The sequence below is a fragment of the Loxodonta africana genome, chromosome 5, assembly GCF_030014295.1.
Source record: "Loxodonta africana isolate mLoxAfr1 chromosome 5, mLoxAfr1.hap2, whole genome shotgun sequence".
NCBI classification, from domain to species: Eukaryota; Metazoa; Chordata; class Mammalia; order Proboscidea; family Elephantidae; genus Loxodonta; species Loxodonta africana.
Genome location: NC_087346.1, coordinates 57,696,433 through 57,708,645, shown reverse-complemented (window position 1 = coordinate 57,708,645; position 12,213 = coordinate 57,696,433). Strand labels below are relative to the sequence as shown.

The 12,213-nt window shown below is 38.8% G+C and overlaps 1 protein-coding gene across 4 annotated transcripts in view; it reads right to left on the bottom strand.

Moving 5' to 3' along the window:
• HPGDS (hematopoietic prostaglandin D synthase) overlaps positions 1-9,353 on the bottom strand; it is a 43,756-nt gene extending 34,403 nt beyond the window's left edge. Inside the window, exons 1-2 of one of the 4 annotated variants that reach the window (XM_064285539.1) lie at positions 9,200-9,353; positions 337-478 (exon numbers count right to left, since the gene is read on the bottom strand). In XM_064285539.1, coding sequence (XP_064141609.1) covers positions 337-469 — 133 coding nt within the window. In that variant the 5' untranslated portion in view covers positions 470-478; positions 9,200-9,353. Of the gene's footprint in view, positions 1-336; positions 796-9,199 lie in introns of those variants that run through there. The other 3 variants (XM_023553237.2, XM_023553236.2, XM_003414076.3) reach the window with 3 other exon arrangements.
• Positions 9,354-12,213: the final 2,860 nt, after the last annotated feature.

Below are 12,213 nucleotides of genomic sequence, written 5' to 3'. Positions count from 1 at the left end.
GAGTAGCACAACTGAAATACTTCCGACACATGCTAGATCCTTGCAGCATGCCCATCAAATTCCAGTTGTCAAGAGTATTGTCTGCAGTATTTCTCCAAGTCAGCTCTCCACCAAAGGTTCATGCTGACTTTTTATATGCCCTCTTTGTAAGATTTGTGCTTCCACCTCTAACAGTAAAAATTTTGTGTCATATAGTGTTTATTTAGTTTGCCAAAACTGCTGTTCCTCAATTTAAATCGACACGAGGTTCAAAAAAACTTTATTTTTCCATTTCCCTGAGGAAAAACAAAAGGTTCTGAAAGTATATTTTCCTAAACTATTATTTGTGTTACTTACTTGATTTGATCTCAGGCCAGTCAGCTGGTTCTATTCTGTGGTCTTCATACTTTATGTCCAAATACGCAAATATATAGCGAATAATTTCTGCTCTCCCCCTCATATTAAAATAAGTGAGTTTGTAGTTTGGCATAGTGTGATTCTGGAAAGAGAAAAAGGGAGGGATTAGTTTAACAACCCTCTAGAGATGTATCAACATTTTTCTTTTTGGACTTTTTTGAAAACTTTATGACATCTTTTGAGATAACTGGGGATATTAGAGGATATTTCAAAGCCAAAATTATAAATCACTATCCTAATAACATACAGGAAAGACTTGATAGAAATAAGATCATCTCTCTCTCTCTCTCTCAGCACTAGCTAGAATAGTCCAGTGAAATACAAAAATTCAAATTTTATTTATGAAAAAGACTTCAGATTAAGAGCTTACCCACACACTAACCTTCAGAGAGTAGAGTAAAAATCTTTCCATTTTACGATGATTTCACCTCGCCATTAGCCTCTTATCATGTGCGATGTTTGTCGTGTTGTGTGGTTGCTTTGGTAATATAGCTAGCTCAGAGTTTGTGAGGGCCACTGGGTAGAAGTCGGGTGCATGCAAGAGAAATGAGAGCCGGGCATGCCCACCTGTCACTCTCACCATTCCGTCAGCCGTGGCTTTTCCCTATAAGAATCAAAGGCTTGGGAAAACACTCCTCTCTTTTCTCTCATACTATCCATGCTAATGAGTTTTATTGGGTTGCTTACACCATACAAACATATTCCAGCTTGGTGACTTCTATTGGGATGGGACAGTGGTGAACATATCCCTCCAACTTCTCTCCAGAGGAAGAAAACAAGTTTCCTTGCCATTTCAGAAAATTTGCTAATCCCACCTATGTTGGTTAGATGTATGTCATTGCAATTTTGTGAGTTTTCTAAGATTAGATCACTTCATTTTTATTGGTTATAACCAGTTAATGATGTTTAAGCTCTTATAGTGAAACGTGTTGTAATTTTATAATGATTAGGCAACGGAGATAAAAAGCATTTTTGTTTGAAATTTAGTTCTGCCACTCAACTGTGTATTTTGGGGCTAGCTAACACAATCTTCCTGAATTTCAAAGACCCCCTCCCTTCTTTTATAAACAGAGAAATTAATATGGATTTGGAAACTTAATGAGATAATGCATGTAAAGCACTTAGCATAATACCAAACACTAATTATTAGTTAATAATTCTGTTCAATGGTCAATAATAAACACTGAATACAGTGCACTAATAATAACAATCAAATGAGTAAAAACAATATAATTATACTTTTTTTAAGTGGTGAGTTTAAATAGTTTATTCTCTTATAAGGAAGGTTTTCAAAGACAATAGAATATTACATAAAACGTCAAATACAAATCATAAAACTCTAGATTGCAAATTTCAGACCTCAAATTCATGTGTTCATAGAGCCTACATGTGGAGAGGATGGCCAGGAAATAACTGGTTGTTTATCTAGAGCCACTCAGGATCCAGGAAATGATGCTTATCTTGGTTATCTAGTGCTGCCATAATAAAATAAAGCACAAGTGGGCAGCTTTAAAGAACAGAGGTTTAAAGGAGATTAAAAGTCTGAGTTCAGGGTGTCAGCTCTAGAGAACGGTCCTTTTGTCTATTTCAGCTTCTAGCAGCTGTAGGCAATCCTTGACATCCCTGGGCTTATAGATGTCTCTGCCATGTGTGTCTGTCCTCACACAGCATCTTCCCTCTGTATGTTTCTGTTTCTGTTTTTGTTTTTTTATAAGACACCACTCAAATGATTAGGTTTAGGGCCCACCCTACTCTGGTATGACCTCAGTAACATAACAAAAGAAAATTCCTATTTTCAAACAGGGTCATTTTTTACAGGTACTGGGGTTAGCACTTGTACATTTCTTTTGGAAGGATGCAGTTTCTAGCAAAGCAATTCCTTTGACCCCTAGATTTCCATGCCTAGATGTTGTGGAGTGGAGGTGGTGCTCTTGTTAGAAAGGAAGAGTTAACCATAATCATTTCTTGCCCTGACCCAATCCCATTAGCCAGTCCAGTCCCCACCCAAAAGAAATATATGACATACCACACATATCAATATGAGAGGAAATGTTCTCTGAAGAATGAATAAATGATGAGAGTAAACTAATGAAAATTCCAAGATTTATGGCTCCAAATTCCTTTTGGGGAGAAATATGCATACAGGAAGTTCAAACTTGGAGAAACAAATTAAGGGCCTGTTAGAACCATGGGACTATTTTCCAAGTTACTTAGAAATGTTGAGCTTAGAAAGATATGAGAGTACAAAAGTGATACATTTTTTAATGTTGAGTAATAAAATTCTTCCTGAAAAAAAGTATTTTATGTTATCATAATTAAGGGATTCTTCTTATCTAAGAAAGGAAAAGAGTAATTGTTATAAACCTTCATCTATTTCATTTAAATCTCAGAAAGAAAACAAACAAAAGCTGTCTGAATGGAAAAAATGTCATTCCTAATTACAGTTTCCATGTGAAAAATATTTTATAGAAGATTTTATTAATTTTTGATGTCAGAAGTTAATGTTTCCACAGCACAAAATATATGTATTTCCCTATAAACATTATGTGTGTATATAGATTCCTTTTTTTTAATTGTACTTTAGATGAAAGTTTACAGAACAAGCTACCTTCTCATTAAACAGTACACATATTGTTTTGTGACATGTCAACACTCTCCCTTCTCGACCTTGGGTTCCTTATTACCAGTTTTCCTATTCTTTCCTGCCTTCTAGTCCTTGTCCCCGGGTTGTTGTGCCCCTTTAGTCTCGTTTTGTTTTATGGGCCTGTCTAACCTTTGGCTGAAGGATGAACCTTGGGAGTGAATTCATTGCTAAGCTAAAAGGGTGTCTGGGGGCCATACTCTCGGGGTTTCTCCAGTCTTTGTCAGGCCAATAAGCTTGGTCTTTTTTTGTGAGTTAGAATTTTGTTCCACATTTTTCTCCAGCTCTTTCTGGGACCCTCTATTGTGATCCCTGTCAAAGCAGTCAGTGGTGGTAGCCAGGTACCATGTAGTTGTGCTGGACTCAGTCTGATGGAGGACATGGTAGTTGTGGTCCATTTGTCCTTTGGACTAATCTTTCCCTTGTATCTTTAGTTTTTTTCATTCTCCCTTGCCCCCAAAGGGGTGGGACCAGCGGAATATCTTTGATGGCTGCTTATAGGCTTTTGAGACCCCAGACACTACTCACCAAAGCAGAATGTAGAAAATTTTTATAGATTCGTTTTTGTCCATTATGATCAGCATTAAAAATTAACCATATAACATGGTCATATCTATTTGGTCAAATACCACATAACTATTAATATATGCCTCTTGAATTCTGAATGAAAACAAAGGGTTTTCTGTTTTTGCTATTTGTAAAATCATGCAATTTTATATTACCTTTCACTGAAGTAAAGAAGACGTTTAGCAGAGGCTGGTAGCTATCTATATTTCTCTTCAAATATATCTTTGTATCTGAGATTTGGCACAGGTCCACGATCATCTGACAAATGCTATCTTTCCTTCTAGAGTATGATTTCAATAGTCATAACTCATTAATAAAGCAGTATTCTAACATCACATTCCTGTAGTTACTTGCATAATTGTATTTTCTACTGAACATAAGTCTGATTGGTTCAGACTTACATTGTAGAAATCAGCTTTCTTGATGTCTACAGCCACAAAATTCTACACTCGAAGACTTTTATTTTTCAGGTTATACGTGTACATTTTTATAACAATGAAAAGTAAAGTTGGAAATGTTAACTGGTTTTAGAAATCCTTCTATATTTTATAAAGCTTTTGCATAAAAACAAACAAATGGAATTCCAAGTAAACATTTCCATGGCCAGTGAAAACAGGTAAGGAAATCTGAAATAAATGACCACAATAACTGTAGAGAATATCATCTAGAAGAAAAAATTTTCCTCTTACTGCACTTGGCAATGTATTGCTGTTACAATATCCCATTTTGCTAAAGCCTTTATTTCACAGGAATCATGGACTAAAAGGCTGATGGTAAAATGTATTCCCACCACACCAAGGGGTGCAGTGAAGAATAAGTTCGTGGGCTCATGAACGGTAGGAGGGAATGTGTGGTTTTGGAATCACCTCTGCTACTTTCTATTTGAATGCCCTTGGGAAAGTCACCTGTTTTGAGCTTTAGTTTCCTCACTTATAAAATGGTAATGAAAATAGTGTGTGTTTAAAGTACCAACTCAGTGCCCAAACATATTACTGTTCAAAAACAAGGGAAAGAAAATAGACAAAAGAAATGAAAGGAGGGAAGAACATGGTTCGCACTTAGAGGAAGGTACAGTCCAGGTGTGATGGATAAGGTTGTGTGTTAATGTGCCTGGGCCATGATCCTCTGTGGTTTGACACTTAGGATGTAGTTTGGCATTTTAAATGGTGTAATCACCTTCATAATGAGATCTGAAACAATGTGATCACCTCCATGATGAGATTTGTTGTGAAAAGCCAATCAGTTGAAAGGGATTTTCCTTGGGGGTGTGGCCTACATCCAATATAGCTGGACTTTCTGGCAAGGCTCGCTGGCTTTTACTTGGTCTGGATCCTGCAGCTGGCTCCTGTTCATCTAACCTCTGGTTCTTGGGACTTGAGCTAGCAGCCTACCTGCCATTCCTCTCGCCATCTGTGAAATCTCCAGTGTTACAACTCTCCTCACTTTCTTCTGAGTCCTCACCAGAATCATCTTTGATCTCATAATTCCACCAACAGTCTCTTCAAGGCAATCTAGGCTTTTACTGTTGGTCACCTTAAAACTTTTCTAGCCTCTACCCATTCACAGGTTCAAATCACTTCCTTGTTCAAGGTATCTATTAGAGCAGACTCCACGCCATGTACCAGATTCTGTCTTAGTCATCTAGTGCCACTATAACAGAAGTACCACAAGTGGATGGCTTTAACAAACAAAAGTTTATTCTCTCACATTTTAGGATGCTAGAAGTCCAAATTCAGGGTGCTAGCTCCAGGGGAAGGCTTTCTCTCTCTGTTGGGTCTGGGGGAAGGCCCCGTCATCACTCTTCTCCTAGTCTAGGAGCCTCCTGGGATGGAGAATTCGAACAGCGGGCTCTTCAAGAAGGGGTGAGGTCATTCCCTGGGGATGTGGAAGTTCTGTGCCGAGGAACAACCTCTTTCCCCAGTCCTTATTCCAGGATGGAGATGTCAGCCGGGGGATAAGAGATTGGAAGATTCATCCAAAGGGACAGAAGTCAGTAACAGCAGAAACCTTGCACCTGGTAAAAGGCAGAGCTGGGAGAAAACAGCAACAGAAGCCAGAAGAAGCAGAAGCCAGAGTCTGCTGATGGAGAAGTGGTAAGAGAGAAGTCTGAGGGGAGTGGGCTCAGAACTGTAACAGACATGGCGCTGCAACAGCACTGAAGGCAGCTGAGGCCACAAGCAGGGCCCCTGGCCCAGCCAGCAGCAGAAACCTCAGCTGAGAGCCAAAGTCCCAGATGAGGCACAGGGGTTCTGTCCAAGGTGCAGGGGGCTGTTTGAGGCACAGGAAGCCTTTCTGAGGCACAGGGAGGCTTGTCTGAGGTGCAGGGGGATCTCCTATCACCCAGAAAGAAGAGCCAGGAGCAAGTGTGTCCTTTGGACCCAAATCCCTGCTCTGAGAAGCTCCTAGACCAGGGGAAGATTGATGACAAGGACCTTCCCCCAGAGCTGACAGAGAGAGAAAGCCTTCCCTTGGAGCTGGCACCCTGAATTCGAACTTCTAGGTTCCTAAACTATGAGAGAATAAACTTCTGCTTGTTAAAGCTGTCCATGTATGATATTTCTGTTAGAGCAGCACTAGATGATGAAGACACCAGGTTTGTATGATTTGATTGGACTCAGATCCTAAAAGTCATATTCTTTGATAAACCCACCCTGCTGAAAGACATATTAAAAATGAAAGGTAAAACATAGAGAAAACTGAAAAGTATTTAGTTAGATTTAAAAGCAAGATATTACATCGCCTGAACCAAAATGAACAGAAACGAAATGCAGTGAGCAGGACCCTAGTTTCGAGGTAGATAATGATCAGTTAGAAGTTTAGCTCCTTCAGAAGAAAGGAGAATAAAGGTACTCTGTAGACTAAAGGGATTCACTGTTTGAAACCAGGGCTTCCCAGGCTTTTTCTGTAAAATAAAGTCTAATATACAAACCTCAAGAAAGACATATGAAAAGCCCTTGTAATTAAGATAATGTGGTATTGGCTCAGGCTAGACGTAAGGCGGTGCAGAGCCTCAAACCAGAACCACATGAATATGAAAGAAATGACTTCACAGTGGGGATATAAGGAAGCTGAACTAAAATGGTTCTGAGACAAAAGAGGAAAGTACACATTATTAGACTCCAACTTCACATCAAAAACAGAAATAATATCCAGGTGGATTATAGACCTAAATATGATTTGACTGGCCTAGGAAAACTCCAGCATCATGCTAGACTCTTATTTCCTGTTAGCTTCATTTCTGAACCCTTATACTGCCACTATATGTTAGAATCCTAAGCAGAGTATGCATGAAAGCTGCCTATATTTCCTGAAACGATACAGAGACAGGAAGTTAAAAAATTGAGCATGCTTAAAGATCTCCTTTACACGTAAAACTAACCACTGGCTTCCTTTCACTCCAAAGAAAGTCATGTAAACTTCCTTATTCAGCATCTAGGATTATGTTTAAAAAAATTAAAAATGTGATTTCTCAAAGAACATATGAATGAATGAATCATAAATATCCTGGATAGAATCTTTAATACATAAACTCATATGGAAGTAGCCATTAAAAGCAGAAGATTTAGCTCTTAATATATGATAGATGCTTTACATGGGAGATGGTAGTGTTAATGAAATCTGTCTTGGTACTTTCTGTCTCCTAGGTTTATAACTCTTTTTCCACTGTCTAGCACTGATATATTTTAGCTGATTTAAAAAAATGCGAGAGAATTAAATCCCAGAGGCAATTTTAACGTGGTTGTTGATAAACTGCAAAATACCATGATAAAAATCTGCTTAATTTTAACTAAGCCAAGATTCTATTCTGTAGATTGCTATACTAGCACAGTAAAGAATAGTCTCAAATATTCTAATCTCTGTGCCAGAAGATGACAAAAATCCAAACTTAACTCTCTAGCAAAGGAGGCTAATAACCAATTGATTTGTTGCACATTTAATAAAGATTTAATAGGTAACTGTGAAAAGGATAGACTTTCCCGAGTAATTTTTTTTTTAATTTTTATTGAGCGTCAAGTGAACATTTACAAATCAAGTCAGTCTGTCACATATAAGTTTATATACACCTTACTCGGTACTCCCACTTGCTCTCCCCCTAATGAGTCAGCCCTTCCAGTCTCTCCTTTTGTGACAATTTTGCCAGTTCTAACGCTCTCTACCCTCCCATCCCCCCTCCAGACAGGAGATGCCAACACAGTCTCAAGTGTTCACCTGATACAAATAGCTCACTCTCTCCTACCCACTGCCCAGTCCCTTCCATGTACTTTCCAGAATAATTTTGATGGATATAAAACTTTACAAATAAGGAGATAATCCTTAACCATTTTACAACTCAATTTAAAAGTTAAATGCTCTTTATTCTGGTTTATTTTATTCGTGAAAGCATTGGCCGACTTGAACCCTTACACTTAAAAGACATCAGGAACTTCGAACATACTTAGGAATGCCAGACACAGTTTCAGATATATCTAGTAATAATGCAACAACCTGTGAATTTAAAGTAGATAAAAACAAAGATAATTTGTGAATTTGGCAACAGTTCTTTGCTACATTGTAACTTGGCCAGTAACAAACCTATAGAAAATATCTTGGCACAGAGCATAATGGCTGCACTCCCATTGTACAGACGACAATGCTTTGAATGGGGTTTGGATTCAGAGGGCAATCACGTGAAATGCTGTTGTTTTCCCTGGAAGCTCCTGCACGTATTAACATTAAGTAACAGCACTTTACTACATGCTGGCAGCGAGTGGCACAGAGTCCTGCTCTCCTTCATTTCACAGTGCCCTGGGCACCTCTAGTTCAGTTCTGGAAAAGTTACCAGGTTAGAGTTAAACTGTAGGATTAATATATTTGTAGAAGAAATATGAGACTCTTGTTAATGGGGGGAATTTTTTTAACTGAGGGATTTCACTCAAATACTGCATATTAAAATTTGAATTGGCAAGCTGGATCTCCATTTTCCTATTAGAGACCAACTAAAGGTTATTTTAAATGATTCCATGCATTAAAATCAAAACAAGAGGCATTATTAAAAACAATGGGAACTGTGAGTACAAATTCCCTATTTGGGTGAATTCCTTGAACTATCTCTGAAACCATGTGATGCCAGATGCAATTCTTGGCAAAACGTGGAGATGCACCAGCAAAACGTGTCTTAAAATTATAGAAAACATTACCAATAAAATCCCTGAGCTTTTAAAAAAAGAAAGAAAAAGAGTGTAGAACTGTGAAATGAAATTCCCTATTGTGTCATACATTGAAAAATCACTTGGGAAAATTCTGGAAGAATTCGCAAATCCTAGACAGAATTTTTCCTCCAGTAATGACTATGGTTCTATGTTAAAATCCACTTGAAGGACTCTTTTAAAATCTCCTATACCTTTATTACCCTTAGAAATTACCATTGATTTCCACACAGTCACAGACATAGAAAGGCTCCATTTGAGAAAAGGTTAGAGGGCAATGGTGAAAATAGGTCACAAAACATTGGCTCAGTCACACACAGGACATCACAGTAATAAAAATGAAACTCCAAAGTAAAGAGTAAAGAATATCTCATTTCTTATCTATGTGAAGTTCAATAATATCACTTACTTGTGCTGTATCTCTGCAGTCTCTAGTGTCTTCTATGCACTGAAATACATCTGCACTTGGATTTATATGACTATGTGATGATCAGTCACAAACCAATGAGGGAAGAAGCAACTTACTTCCACTTAAGTCTCTTCCTTCATTCGCTGTGATGAAATATGTGTGCTAAACAGGTTAAGCCTGCCAAGGCTTCTGGTTATTCTTGGCATTTTATAGGATCTTTGTGTATAAAAAACCTAATATATTTGCATACCTGTTGCCACTGAATCTATTCCAACTGTCCCATAGGGTTTCCAAGGAGCGGCTGGTGGATTCGAACTGCTGACCTTTTTGGTTAGCAGCTGAGCTCTTAACCACTGAACCACCAGGGCTCCAGTATATTTGTATACAGTTGGTAAAGTCAAAGTTATAGGTGCTTACATGCCCCTATTGCTACATGTTCATTTATTTATAAAGTCTTACACCAAAGGCTCATGGAGAATGAAAAACCTTTGTACAATTAATTCTTCTTCACAGGAAAGTACATGGCTTGCTTCCTAACTCTCTAGGGTTTCTCAGAGAAATTTTCCCTGACTACCTTCTCACCAGAAACACTCCAACAATCTCATCTTTTACCTGCTATACTTTTCTTCATCAAAGTATCAAGTAGATTCCAACTCATAGCAATCCTACAGGACAGAGTAGAACTGCCTCATAGGGTTTCCAAGGCTATAGTCTTTACAGATCACCAGTAATTATCAATACATCTTGATTGTACGGTTGATCAGTTTCAGACTGCAGAAGTTGTGAAAAATCTTCAATTTAATCTTTGGCGTTAGCAGTTGGTGGGTGTCTTATTCATCTAGTGCTGCTATGACAGAAATATCACAAGCAGATGGCTTTAACAAAGTGAAATTTATTTCCTCGTAGTAAAGCAGGTTAGAAGTCCAGATTCAGTGCGCCAGCTTCAGGGAAAGGCTTTCTCTCTCTGTCGGTTCTGGAGGAAGGTCCTTGTCATCAATCTTCCCTTGGTCTAGGAGTTCTCGACGCAGGAACCTCAGGTCCAAAGAACACGCTCTGCTCCTGGTGCTGTTTTCTTGGTGGTATGAGGTCCCCGCTCTCTGCTTACTTCCCTTTCCTTTTATCTCTTGTAAGATAGAAAGTGGTGCAGGCCACACTTCAGGGAAACTCCCTTTACATTGGGTCAGGGATGTGACCTTAGGAAGGGTATTACAATCCCACCCTAATCCTCTTTAGCATAAAATTACAATCACAAAATGGAGAACAATCGCACAATACTGGGAACAATGGCCTATTTTGGGGGGACAGAATTCAATCCATGGCCGTGGGTAAATTTGAGGGATAGTTGTATTAACTGCTCTTCCTTCTTAGATGCACGGATATTATTCTGTCACTAACTGCGTTGTACTTCAGGATAGGCCTTGAAATGTTCTTTATGAGGATGAATGCAATGCCATTCCTCTTCAATCTGTCATTTCCTGCATAGTAGACCATATGATTGTCTAATTCAAAATAGCCAATACCTGTCCATTTCAGCTCACTAATGCCTAGGATGTCAATATTTATGCATTCCATTTCATTTTTGCTGACTTCCAGTTTTCCTTGATTCATACTTTGAACTTTCCACATTCCGATTTCTAATGGATATTCGCAGCTGTTTCTTCTCATTTTAAGTTTTGCCGCATCAGCAAATGAAGGTCTCAAAAGCTTTACCCCATCCATTTCATTCTGCTTTGAGGAAGCACCTCTTTCCCAATCACATTTTGAGTGCCTTCCAATCCAAGGAGCTCATCTTCTTTCACTGTATGAGACAATGTTCCACTGTTATTCATAAGGTTTTATTGGTCAATTTTTTCAGAAATAGATCACCAGGTTTTACTTCCCAGACTATGCAAAGGTGCCTGACTGAGTGGATCATAACAAATTATGGATAACATTACGCAGGATGAGAATTCCAGACCACTTAATTGTGCCCATGTGGCGCCTGTACATAGACCAAGAGGCAGTCACTCAAATAGAACCAGGGGATAGTGCATGGTTTAAAATCAGGAAACATGTTCATCAGCGTTGTATCCTTTCACCATACTTAATTCAATCTATATATTGAGCAAAGAATCCTAGAAGCTGGACTATATGAAGAAGATTGCAGCATCAGAACTGGAGGAAGACTCATTAACAACCTGTGTTATGCAGATGACACAGTCTTGCTTCCTGAAAGTGAAGAGGACTTCAAACACTTACTGATGAAAATCAAAGATTAAACCGCAACATAAAGAACACAAAAATCCTCACAATTCGACCAAAAAGTAACACCACGATAAACAGAGAAAATGTTGAAGATGTCAAGGATTTCATCTTACTTGGATCCACAATCAATGCCCATGGAAGCAGCGGTCAGGAAATTAAATGACATATTGCATTGGGCAAATCTGCTGCAAAAGACCTCTTTAAAGTGTTAAAAAGCAAAGATGTCGCTTTGAAGGCTAAGGTAAGTCTGACCCAAGCTGTGGTATTTTCTGTCTCCTCATTTGCATGCAAAAGCTGTACGGTGAATAAGAAAGATCGAAGAAGAATTCATGCCTTTGAATTATGGTGTTGGCAAAAAATACTGAATATACCCTGGACTGCCAGAAGAACGAACAAATCTGTCTTGGAAGAAGTACAGCCAGAATGCTCCTTTAGAGGCAAGGATAGTGAGAGTTCGTCTCCCTTACTTTGGACACGTTATCAGGAGGGACCAGTCCTTGGAGAAAGACATCATGCCTGATAAAGTAGAGGATCATGGAAAAAGAGGAAGATTCTCGATGACATGAATTGACACAGTGGCTGCAACAATGGGCTCAAGCATAGCAAGGATTGTGAGGGTGGTGCAGAACAAGGCAGTGTTTCGTTCTGTTGTGCATAGTGTTGCTACGAATTGGAACTGACTGACAGCACTTAACAACAACCATGTTTACAGAAGCTGACTGCCACATCTTTCTGCAGCTGAGCAGCAGTGGGTTCGAACTGCTGACCTT